Here is a 13,287-nt window from a genome sequence, read left to right as displayed (position 1 = left end):
AACTCGATGAAAGTTTTTGGGTAACAATAAGATCCACTCCGCCATCTTCCGGAGACTTCAAGTGTGTGCAAGGAGAAAAAACTTCATTCATGTTAGTATTTTTCTTGGTTTTATGGCAAGTTTTTTTGTGTTTTTTATGTTATTATTGGTAATGTTTCAATTTATTAAAGGGATAGTTCGCCCAATAATAAAAAGTGTAGTCATGTTTCCTCAACCTCAAGTGGTTTCAAATCCATTTGTGCTTCTGTCATGTTGAACACAGTCCGTGCAATTTTCATCCCAGCTTTCTAATCATTTGTTCTGAACAGAAGAAATCAAACCAGTTTAGATCAAGTGACCCTGCTGAAAAATTCAGCTTAAACCAGCCTAGGCTGGTTGGCTGGTTTTAAAGGGATTTTGGCCATTTCCAGCCTGGTTTTAGCTGGTCAGGCTGGAAAATGACCAGCTAAATCCAGCTAAAACCAACTTGACCAGCCTGGTTTAAGCTGAATATAGCTGGTTTTAACTGGGCTCCTAGCCTGGCTAGGCTGGTCAAGCTGGTCATCTCTCAGCCTGACCAGCTAAGACCAGGTTGGAAATGGCTGGAAACCAACCTGGAAATGGCCAAAACCCCTCTAAAACCAGCCTGGTCGACCAGCTATAACCAGCCAACCAGCCTGGGCTGGTTTAAGCTGTTTTTTTCACTAGGACATTGAGTAAATGATTACAGAATTAAGACATTTGGGTGAACTGTCTCTGCAGACCATTTCAATGTGGTCATGTCATTGGTCAAGAGGCAATTTAATTATAATGTTAAAACAGCCATCATAACCAATATGTGGCTCTTGGATTCTCAGAAGCTAAGTTAAAATGTAAAACAGAAAATACATTAATTGGGACCATTGTTTGTTTACATCTCTCAAAATGGTCTATGGTTCAGGCCGAGTTGCATTCTTTGTGTCTTTATGTTATTATTGGTAATGTTTCGGATCATTTAAAGAGATAGTTCACCCATTACCGAAAATGTACTCACTGTTTACTCGAACTCAAGGGGTTTAAATCAGTTTGAGTTCATTTCTCCAATTGAAAACAGTCCATGAAATTTCCAAGCTTCCAAATTTCTTCAGTATATTCCTTTGTTCTTGACAGAAGAAATTTGTACGAGTTTAGAACAAGTGTATGAGTAAATGATTGCAGAATTAAGAAATTTGAGTGAACTGTCTGCAGACCATTTCAACGTGGTCATGTCATTGGCCCATGAACATTGCTTATTATCAAACCATTTCATATAACTGCAACAAGAGGCAATTTAATCATAACTTAATGTTAAAACAGCTATCATAATATTATTTACCAATATGTGGCTCTTTTTGGATTCTCAGAAGCTAAAAATTTAACTACATTGGGACATTCGTTTTTGTTTACATCTCTCAAAATGGTCTATGGTTCATGAGGCTTATATATATGCCAAGTTTCTTTCTTTGTGTCTTTATGTTGTTATTGGTAATGTTTGAATTATATAAAGGGATAGTTCACCCAATAATGAAAATGTACTGTTTACTCAACCTAAAATGGTATCGGTTTGAGTTAAGTTCTTTATCTGTTTCCATCTTCAGTATATTATTTTGTTCTTGACAGAATTAATTAACACCGGTTTAGGAAAAGTGGATGAGTAAATGATTACAGAATTTTTTTTTTTTTTAATTTTTGGGTGAACTATACTGAACTACAATTACAGTCTATTTTAATAAGTTATATAGATTATAGATTCACAGATGCCAATGATATCAATGTTAAAATGAAAGTGCAATATTTTAATAGGCCTATATTATCAGCATAAGTCATTACTAGAATTAGTTTTAGGTTCCCTGCTAAAAAAAAGAAAGTTTTTAGAGTTTTGGCTATTTCCAGCTGAAAAAACAGCATGCTGGTGGGCCTATGCTGGTTTTGCTGGTCGGGTCAAGACCAGCAAGACTAGCATTGAGCCCAGCACTGAAACCAGAAGGACCAGCATCAAAACTAGCAAGACCAGCATCAAAATATACCTTACCAGCATATGCTTTTTTTATTTTTAGCAGGGTTAGCTGGTCAAGCTGGGAAATGACCCACTAAATCAGATTGACCAGCCCAGGGCCGGAGTGGGACTCATTTTCAGCCCTGGAGTTTCAAGCCAGACCGGCCCACCTCAGTTCAGACTGATTCCAATTCAGTTACTAATGGCACTATCACGTCTTTTTCAAGAAAACTGCTGCTTTAGAAATTCAAATGTTCAACAGCCCTAACAGTATTTTATGTCTTAACAATAAAATCTAAAAAAAAAAAAAAAAAAGATTTTTCAAGGGAGATTCGATCTCAGGTCTGCGACATTGAAATGCATTGTGCTTACCACTGGACCACATTGGCGCTATCAGGTAAAGTAAAAAATAACTAATGACTTGTGACCCTTAAGACACAGCACTACTTTCTTTTGATGGCTCAATCTTTTTCTCCTATTTTTAGATTTCTGATCAAGTTATGTCAGATTTATTAATGTAGTGAATCATTTGATTTTCATTGAGCAGGTGTTTTATTCATTTTATTCGAATTCTTATATTCACTAAGGTGCCGCTGATTGGGGTCGATAGTTACATTACATCATCATCATTAACGTTAGTTAACCTGCAGGCTGCATTTTTCTCACGGGGCTGTGAGAAAATAAATAAAAAGAGCGGCACTGCGGCAAAATAATGATTAAAAAGAGAAAAGCTATGGTCAAATAAATAAATAGAAAAAAAAAGTGTGACTGCTGAGAGTGCAAGCAGCTAGGGACACCGGCCCTCGCGGCCAAAAAACAGACCGGCCCACCGGGAATTCTCCCGGTCCTCCCGATTAGCCAATCCGGGCCTGGACCAGCCTCGTTTAAGCTGGAGATCTCGTTCTGGCGGGTCATCTCCCAGCTAAGAGTAGACTAGGGTAGAGGCTGAGGTACTAAAAATAAAATCTCTACCTGAAATCCTTCACGCTGTTGTTTTTGGCCGTTTGGCGCCATCTTGTGACTGTTTAACAACAATAAAAAGTAGCCATTTTGGTTTCTGTCAGTTAAACGTTTAAATAGAGTTATTACAGCTCAGATTGTTTTATCGCTAATTGTTTGGTTTTAGGGCACGTAGCAGTAAAGTGTGCAGAATAATACACATAGACAGAGACCGACTTAACCAAAAATCGGTAAGCAGACGCTTATGGCCCAAGGGTCTTAGGGGGCTGCAAACAATGCCATGAAGCCTATATTGATCATATAGCTGTTTTATTAATTTTCTAACATATGTTGTAAAATCTGTCTATAACCATTAAGATTTTAACGTAATTACCTTTTTTCAAAACTGGGGGCCCCATGAACTGGAATTTTCCATCCATATTGCACATGCAATTTTTTTAATTAACTGCATATAGTTAGTTTGTGAACTTGCTTTTATGTTTGTGAATTGACTGCATTTAATTTTACATCAAGAAGATAAAAGTTCCACTTAAAATATATTTTAACAGTTTATTTACAATAAAATATCCAGAGAAAAATACATATCTATAGAGAATGAAAATGTTTTGAGTTTCAATGCTAGAGCCCAATACCTGGAATCACCAAATCTGCCCCTGCACATAGATGGTTGTTTCCACAGAATAAAGCTCTTCAGTTGGACTTTATAGTGAATAAACAACAAAAAGGTCTATTTTCATGCTGGTCTTGCTACTATTAATGCTGGCCCTGTTGAAAAATCCAGCTTAAACCAGCCTAGGCTGGTTGGCTGGTTTTAGCAGGTCGACCAGGCTGGTTTAAGAGGGGTTTTGGCCACTTCCAGGCTGGTTTCCAGCCATTTCCAGCCTGGTCTTAGCTGGTCAGGCTGGGAGATGACCAGCTAAAACCAGCTTGGCCAGCCTAGCCAAGCTGGGAGTCCAGCAAAAACCAGCTATATCCAGCTTAAACCAGGCTGGTCAAGCTATTTTAGCTGGATTAGGCTGGTTTAAGCTGGTTTTAGCTGGATTAGGCTGGTTTAAGCTGGATTTTTTAGCAGGGGGCACCAACAAGACCAGCACTGAAACCAACAATACTAGCATCAAAACCGCTTTCCAGCATATGCTGCATTTATTTATTTTTCCAGTAGAGACGTCCCTTACTTTACTCAGTCAAGTTTTGATTGCGCTTTTAATATGCAAATGAAAACACTCAAAATTAGCATTAGCCTAATAAGATACAGGTTTTTATACTTGTTGGTAAAAACCAAAATAAAAACACCACTGTCCATTTCCTCTTTTTTGAAACATTTTATTTTCGTCCAGCTCTGTTCCTCTTCACTCCATTACGCTAGCATGACATTTATAGCATCTGAAAAAGCTGCATCGCTAAGCCTCGCTGTATTATGGTCAACAGCACCACAATGACAAGATTATGTGCCAGAGAACTTGATTATTTAGGCCAAAGATACTGGAAGGAAAGCAGCAGCAGTTAAATTACTGGACATAGAAGAGAGGTAATGCAGTTTTCGAAAAACATTTGTGATTTAGATGAATTGGCTGGCGTTTCATTCGTAACACTTCATCCTGTGCAAAGTAGAAAATAGCTGGCTGTTTCTGGATCTCCAAAAAGCAAACACATTTTAAACATTTTTGCACAATAATTTCAGGAATGAACGAGAAGTCAGGGATTAGGAATCACCTCGCTCTTTGCGACATGTTAAGATTTTGACATTAGATCAGAGTAGATTGACAGACGATCACGTTACAATTGATCGGAATGTTATTTTATGGCTTTCTGATTTTTCTTCATTGTAAAGGCACCAGAGAGGAATGACAGGATTGTTGCACCTCGTAGAAGAGAAATCGATTTTTAAAAAATATCATCAACACAAAGCCTTTAAGAGAGGCTTCCTTGGCAAAATTCAGGCGAAAGAACTGGCGAAAGGTCACTGGTCCTGTTCACATGCCCATGCGAATGCTCTGGATGATCTGGAATATTGCTGAAGAGAGAGAGAGAGAGAGAGAGGAGAAAAAAACAGTGAATCTCAGCGTGACATTACAGATAGCCCACGTTCCAGCCTTGGAAAAGTGGAGGAGGAAAAATTAGTTCAAGGTTTAGAGCAACAAATGTTAGCTTTCCCATCCACTTTATTTTGCAATGTGAAACGAAGCTCTTTTCTGCAGATGATTTAGGGTTTTTGTTTGATTTGCTGCTATGGATAAATAATTAGGAATAACATATGGCAGTGAAGGGTTAAACTACTTATCTTAAAAATACAAACCAGTGTTTTTATGACAATACATTAAGAAAAGACTGATAAGAAAATACCAGTTACCAGTTTTTTTTTTACACAGATCTACCAACTACCTGCGTGTGTATGTGAATTATAAACAATAATAATAATTAATAAATAAACAAATAAATGTAAAGAATGTCATACATGCATGCATACATACATAATATATATATATATATATATATATATATATATATATATATATATATATATATATATATATATATATATATATATATATATAAGGGATGCCACGGTTCTCAATATTATATTGAACCGTCCGGTACGACCTCCACGGTTCAATATACGCTTGTGAATTGTGGTTTTCTTGGTTTTGTGTTTTAATTAATGGTGCGTTTTATATCTCCCCGAATTGACTGTGTGTGCCTGTAAGTCCATGAGCTGAGATACGGAAACTCCTCCCCGCGAGTAAATATCCAATCACGATGCTCTAAAGTTAGGGGGCGCTTGACAAAGGCACGCACAACTCTCACAGTGAGATGTTTTCTACTGCGTTGCTCGGCTTGTGCGCGCATAGTCATTCTTACATTAGAAATAACAAACTTGCAAGCAGAAAAGACGTGATATGGGAACTGCCGCTGCTATAGTTAATCTGGTGTGCGTGCGTATTAGCCTCGGTGTACATACTTGGAACTTTAAAATAGTGCACAGTTGGCAACTTGTCATAACTTTTCAGTGCAACAGAAATGCGGCTTAGAGAAGCCTTCACGATTAATTAACTGTGATGAGTAAAAGCGCAGTTAATAGTGACATCAGATAATCGTTGCATGCCTATTAACGATTACAGTGCATTGTACAAAAGGCCTTTTCTACAAAACATATCCAAATGTTTTCGGCTGTCCGCACCACTCGCTTATGGTGACTCACGCTCTGCACAGCTCATACTGAATTGAACAGTTGCACAAGACTTCATAGTTATAGCGTCCGTTTTTCGACTGAACTAAATTTATTTTTATGTCTAGGTCACACTATTTGGAGGGCTCGAACAAATTGCCTCGGGGGCCGGATTCATTTTTTTTTTTATACAATTCACTAGGAACTAGTGTACTTTTCTTAGCTTTTAAGTAAAACAAAATGAGTATTGCAATAAATAGTTTTTTTTCCTCCTTAACCTCTTACTGTTCCTATTGCCTAAAAAATAATAATAATAATAATAATTAAAAAAAATAAAAAATTAAAAAAACGTGTCAAGCCATGAGAACCGAACCGAAAACCGAGGTATGTATTGAACAGTGGCCTAACTGTATTGTATCCAATATATATATATATATATATATATATATATATATATATATATATATATATATATATATATATATATATATATATCAGGGCTCGAAATTAACTTTTTTACTTGGTAGCACCGGTGCTCCCAACTTCAAAAATTTAGGAGCACCAGAAAAAATTTAGGAGCACCCACCAAAAATGATTGAGCACCGCTGCAAATTGTATTTTAAGGGAGATATTGTATTTTAAAACAACATCAATTAGGACTAACAAAAACCAGAAACAACTATAACTAATGCTGAGATGACATTGATATTTGTGTGCAATAATTCCAAAATGTGTATGTCTAATAATTCTAGAATATTAATGATGATGAAAATGACAATAATAGTAACAATGAATTACATTTCTCATCATCATGCTGCCTTGAATGTGCTTGAATGTAAGTTATCTGCTATAAAAAGTCTGTTACTTTCTGAAAAATGTATAGTTTGCATCGAACAAAAATGAAGCATTGCAGTAAGAAATATTTATTTTGTACTGCTAAACAGCATATATATGCATGTCAGTTTAATAAATAATATTTCAGCTGCAAAACAAACAAAAGATTATAATAAAATATTAAATTCAAGGCTGAAAGCTGCAAAACAGTCATCAGTAACTAAAAAAAATATATATACATCTCATGAAAGAATAGGCAAAAGAAAGTAAGTAAAGTCTCACTTCTATCACTCTTTAAAAGTTTTGGTTTCAGTTTGTGTCAATTTAAATGTTCCGTCTGAGCTGATTTTCATTTTTCTGTGTTTGTGGAAAAGCAGGCGAGTCAGCTGACCCAATTTATGAGCAGGTTGAGCACCAGCGCAATACCGCTGTTTGTTATGAGAGGCAGTTTCAGTGTAAACTTAGTAAAGGCAAGCTTCTTTGGCGATGATACAGTATTAGATTTGACTTTTAGCGGACATTTGCGCTGAACACGCAGTGAATGCAACGCATCGAGATTCGACCACCTTCTCCGAAAAGCACATACTCGATTGATCTCAGCTGGCGGATCAATATTCACCACGTGTCATGATCGCTCTCATCTGCGTCTCAACTTTAGGTGGGGTTTGCACTTTGCAAACCTGTGTGCTTTAAGTTTTTACACTTTAGCCGTTTGCATTTCCCGTGGACATAAAAGCTCCCTCCCTGTCATCTAACAGTGAAAAGCCTTGAGTGATTGACAGCTAATATGAACCAATATAGCGGCAGGGAAGAGCGATTTAGCACGTTTTTAAAAAAAATCAAAACAGGTCGCACTAATGCGCCCAAATATATTATGAAGTCGCATCGATTAATTTTCGGGCGCATATGCGACCAAAATGGTCGCAATTTCGAGCCCTGTATATACACACACACACACACACACAAATATATATGTCATTTTTTATTTATTCATTTATTTATTTATTTATTTTAGGACAACAGTATTTCCGAGAAGATATCTAAAGCTGCTGCTTTGAATTTTAAAGAAATCTGTGTTTTTGAAACGAATGAAGACAGCAGAAGTCAATGAATCATTTAATTTATTTAGCCTGACATGTTTCTCAAAATAAAATATATTGTGCTCAAAGGGAAAAAAGTTTTTTACCCAGACATTTAGAAAGAATGCATTTGAGCAGAAATCACAAAACTGTGAAACCATGATGCTTTTATCCAAGGTCATCATATAGTATCATCAGAATCTTATACCGGACCATGCCTATGTGGAATGCAGCATTTTCTACAGTGATCTAGCAACTTACAATGGCTGCACACCATTTACATTAAAAATAAGGTGAATAAATGTATTCTTGGTGATCTTTTTTCTCAGAAAAGTCATGCAAACTACCTGCTTTCCCCCAAAAAGTGTCATTACAAACCAGGAGGGACGTACACTTTCTTGATTAAATCAGATAAAAGATTGCCAAATCACAGAAAGCACAAATGATAGGTCAAGCAAACAGAGTGAGATGACCGAAAATGTCATTCATTCAATGCAAACAAACTCTCAAATTGTAATGGGGAAAATGCTGCTGGAGCTGGCAGGAAAAAAAATGAACATGTGCCACGTCAAATCTAGAAGGGTCGGTTTATGACACGGTCAAAAAGACCATGTTAGGTCATCTCCTAAAATCCCTGATGCATTTAATAATGAAAGCCAGCTGGCAAGGAGATGAAGTACTTTTTTGGGGTAGTTCACCCAAAAGTGACAAACTATCAACCGACTTTTTTTGCCTAGACTGTGAATTAAAGGTGATAATGTGGTAAATAATGTTACACGTCTTGCACAGAATGATCATTGTCCTATATCATTGTACTTTTTAAGATCCCAAAGTATTGTGCAAAGGCATGGGTATTAATTCTGTTTTTTGTTTTCATAATTATTATTCTTTTTATTATTATTATTACTAATACAACCGCACAAAGTGTCAGTAAATGCAAACTTGCATTTTATGAATGGCTTCATTTATAAATGTGTTGTACGCACAATAAGTAGGCGGAAAAGTTTGTACAGCACATTCCATGTAAAACTTGTAATCCTTTAAAAGGTTTGTCTTTTAAAGATTTCAAGTAACATACTAAACTAAAATAAATGTTGGGTTTAACTGTTTATTGAATTGATTTAACTTGAATATTATAGTTTAAGGAATTTTTTTACACTCAGAAATTGTTCTGTTGCTTGTTCAAACTACTTATTTAAAATGAGCTGACTGAACAAAATTATTGTTTTTGGGTTTTTTTGGGGGGAGACAAAAAGCAATTTCTGAACAATTACAATTTTATTCTTGTTTTTAGAAATGTGTTGTCAAAATTAAGCAAGTCTTATTTTAATATAATATAAAAAAAACTGCCAAATGGGGTAAACAAATTAATCTTATCCCAAAGCAGAAACAAGATTATTTTTGACTAGAAACATAAAGACTCTGAGTAAGAAAGTCATTTTTTACAATGTAAAGTTGATTTGGGTTGGGACAACAACATGAAGGAATTGTGTGGAACACAGTATTTTTTAGTGTACACAATTTTTCATAAACATGACCACATGGATTTAGCTAAAATAAATAATGTAATGCAGGGTTTGCCTTTAACAGGACATTTCAGATGTCCTGATTGTGGGCATAAATTAGGATATCTGCAAAATTTCAACTGGAATATTTAAGCATGACTGTTAGCAGTGTTATTCAGTGCTGTTTTGAGAGAAACAAACTTGACAAGAGAATGAACGCAGCTAGAAACAAACTATATTTAACTAAAATATTGAGTTAAACTGCTTTTATTGAGTTGATTTAACTTGAATATTATAGCTTTTTAAAGGACATTTTCTACACTCAATTGTTTTTGCTGCTTGTTCAACATAAAATGAGTAGAATCAACAAAATTCTTGAGTTTTTTTTGGGCACAACTTAATTGTTTTACGTTCAATCCACTTACATTTATAAAAACAATTAAGGTAAACCGCAAAAACTGCTTCTCTTACTTCTTGTTTCTAGTCCAAATATCGCAAAATTCTTAAATCAAGAAGCATTTTCTGGAAAATTACACATTTTGTCTTGTTTTTAAAAATAATATGTGAAAATTATGCAAGTTTTATCTTAAAATAAGCAATGTAATCTGCCAAATGGGGGAAAGCAAATTCATCTTATTTCAAAGCAGAAATAAGATTTTTTTTGGACCAGAGAAACAAAAACTCAAAGTAAGAGAAGCATTTTTTTATTAATTTGAGTTGGGACAACAACATGAAGGAATCGTGTGAAACCAGGCATTTTAAATGGCCTAATTTGTGTGGATAAATCAGGATATCTGCAACATTTTAGCTGCACATTTTTTTTTATCCAGGCCTGTTGGAAATGTTATTAGGTGCTGTTTTGAGAGAGGCAACACCTGCAGATCCACGTGTTGTTCCTCGTGAAAACAAGTAGATAAAGTCACGCTATCAGTCCAGCCTTGTCCATGTAAATAAAGCGCATTACTATCTCGGCCTTCACTGCAGAGCAAGGTTTCACAGTGTGCCAAAATTGAGTAGTCTACGTATTTTGGACTCAACGAAGAACCCATTACCAACTCGTATAACAAAAAACTCCTGATATAATTCACTAAACTACTAGACATCATATGCTAATCACGTATATTGATAAATTCACGTATTGATAGCTCATGACTCACCTGAACCGCAAACAACAAAGACGAATAACGCCAAGAGCCATGGTCCCACCGACACTTTATCCTCACTGACGTTCCTCTGTGTAAAATCACATTTAAATCAGTTACAATAGCTCCTTTGCAGCACTGCTATGTGATATCACGATGAAAGCGTAAACATTTATTTATGGGGACAAAATTTCACTTAAGACTACATTCACATGTATTAATATTGCCATTAAATGCTTAACTTTACGCTAATACATTGCGTTGCGTTGATTTAACGTTACGTTAACCGTCGTGATGAAGAGTCGTCAGTCATACCGACGATTTGACGTTCCCTCTCTGGGTGATGTTTTTGCTGTGTTTCTCGTTGGCCATACGGATCCTCTGCTTGGCGACCATGGTTGCAGATGCTGCTGGTGGCGTGAGAAAGTGAACTGGCGACCGTCACAACTGTGACAAAACACAAACTTGTGCCCTGGATAGAAGAGAAAGCTACGTCGATTTTTGTCAACGTACTCAGAATGCAGGCTCCGCCCTACCGGAAGTTCCCCAAATGAACTGATGTTGCTAGAAGGGATACAGCTACAGACAGAATTTGACGGTAATTATTTATCAATTTATCAATTGAATGTACTTTATTAAAGTCTATACTTACCCCAACCCTAAACCCAACCATCACATTATTGTAAAAACAGTAATTACACCGAGTGTTATACATATTATTTATTAAATTACTTATTAATTGTATTTAATTAACGTCTGTATCTACCCCAACCCTAAATCAAATCATCACACTAATGTTAAAATATTAATTTTTAATGTACAGTGTCACTATATTGATGTGAGTATCCGCAGCTGTATCCCTTCTAGAATTTACAATGGACCAACCCGCTTTTGAAAAAGGCGGACGATAATACGAGGATTAACATCACGTCAACGCAATATTTGCTAAATTAAGCTGTCAAATATGATCTAACGTGCTTTCTTTGAGTTGCCAGACAGCTTGTAATCATTTTGAGTCATTCCGCTAAGTGTTCTGCTCGTTGATATGTAAAATATGATCATATTTTGATGTATTTATAATGTAAACAAGATTGCAAATATATTATTTAACTTAATTTTTGTTATCAACTAATCCTGAAAGTGTAAAAACATATCTTAAAAAATATGTAACTATAACAATTTCTTTAATAGTCTAATATGAAACAAGCAAACATATTTTCCTCGCTAATAATTGTAAGAATCATTATTATTAATTTTGAACCGATATATAGAACAGCAAATCATCATAGTATAATGATTTCTGAAGGATCACGTGACATGGACTGGAGTAATGATGATGAAAAATCAGAAATACACATTTAAAATGACATTAAACAAGAAAATGTTTGATGAAATTTTTAATAATATTTGATAAATTAACATTTTTTTGTCTTTAGTTGTTAATCCAATAAAAATACAGCCATGGTGAGCAGAATTGACATGAAAACTTACTGTTTCCAAATAAGTAAATATTGTATAATTTTTACACTATTCACACATTTTTAAACAAATTGTTTTTTTTTTGTTTGTGTAATCATCATTCTTAATGCTCTGTGCAGGTTTGTCATCTTTTGGGGTCCCCAGATGCATTTCCATTGTGGTCTGTGCTATTTTTCATGCATGAGTATTGTCAAACTGATGATATTTCCTTTCAGATAGTTAGTGTTGTTCTGTTTGCATGTCTTGATGTTTGCATCTTAACTTACCACCGTACTAAATTGCTCAACGATGGAAACAATGAAAAGTATTGTTACAACAATGGTTGTAGGAAACACACCTCAGATTACTCATTTACTGAGGCAGGACTATAAGTACAAACCCTTTTTCAACACACTCACAGAATATAGCAAATATTTAAAAAAATATTTTGGTGTAGGACGGCACAGTGGCTAGCACTGTTGCCTCACAATAAGAAGGTCGCTGGTTCGAGTCCTGGCTGGGCCAGGTGGTATTTCTGTGTGGAGTTTGCATGTTCTCTGCATCCTCTGGGTGTTTATTCACGATACTTCGTTGAGGGTCATTCCGCTGTCGTGACCCCTGATAAATAAGGGACAAACTGAAGGAAAATTAATGAGTAATTTGGGTGTAGTATTCAGTTTTCAGCATTTTAGAAATCACTTACTTCACCTTAAGTATTTTCATGTTTAATATTTTACGTTAAAAACTCAACATTTACTCACCTTCATTGTGTCCTGTTGTGCGTATATGAATTTATTTCTCATGTAAAGTACAGACTGAGATTTTTAAAGGGGAAAAGTATCCTTTTAACTTTGCGTTAAGGCTCCGTTCAAACATGTTGTTGGTTTTTTAATTTCTACAGTCTAAAAAGGCAGCTATCTATTAAGGTTGCACAATATAAACCAAGACCTCCTTATGTACATGCAACAATAATGTTAAAGTGAGGAAAAGTGCACTGCAAAAAATGCTTTTCTTACTTAGATTTTTTTTGTCTTGTTTGTAGTCCAAATATCTAAAAGTTCTTAAATCAAGAAGCATTTTCTAGACAAGCAAAACATATTGTCTTGTTTTAAGAAATAATTTGCCAAAATGAAGCAAGTTTTTTCTTAAA

General features: G+C 35.4%; 1 protein-coding gene across 1 annotated transcript; it reads right to left on the bottom strand.

The window, feature by feature from the left end:
* Positions 1 to 4,252: 4,252 nt before the first annotated feature.
* zgc:92744 lies at positions 4,253 to 11,203 on the bottom strand. The gene is made up of 3 exons (NM_001002573.3): positions 10,995 to 11,203; positions 10,695 to 10,770; positions 4,253 to 4,967 (listed from the first exon to the last, which is right to left on the bottom strand). The coding sequence occupies exons 1-3, from the start codon at positions 11,073 to 11,075 to the stop codon at positions 4,927 to 4,929; spliced, it is 198 nt and encodes a 65-aa protein (NP_001002573.1). The 5' UTR covers positions 11,076 to 11,203; the 3' UTR covers positions 4,253 to 4,926.
* Positions 11,204 to 13,287: the final 2,084 nt, after the last annotated feature.

This window comes from Danio rerio, chromosome 2 (genome assembly GCF_049306965.1).
Source record: "Danio rerio strain Tuebingen ecotype United States chromosome 2, GRCz12tu, whole genome shotgun sequence".
In the NCBI taxonomy this organism is placed as follows: domain Eukaryota; kingdom Metazoa; phylum Chordata; class Actinopteri; order Cypriniformes; family Danionidae; genus Danio; species Danio rerio.
Note: the sequence above shows the minus strand (reverse complement) of the source record. Positions and strands in the feature narration are given on the sequence as shown.

Bases quoted from the DNA above. Each gene is read 5' to 3' on its own strand.
- zgc:92744 (NM_001002573.3), bottom strand. From the start codon at position 11,075: ATGGTCGCCAAGCAGAGGATCCGTATGGCCAACGAGAAACACAGCAAA. The intron at 10,771-10,994 runs GTATGACTGACG...GATTTTACACAG, and splicing joins GAGGGAACGTCAAATCGTCG to AGGAACGTCAGTGAGGATAA. The intron at 4,968-10,694 runs GTGAGTCATGAG...CTCTCTCTTCAG, and splicing joins CTTTGTTGTTTGCGGTTCAG to CAATATTCCAGATCATCCAG.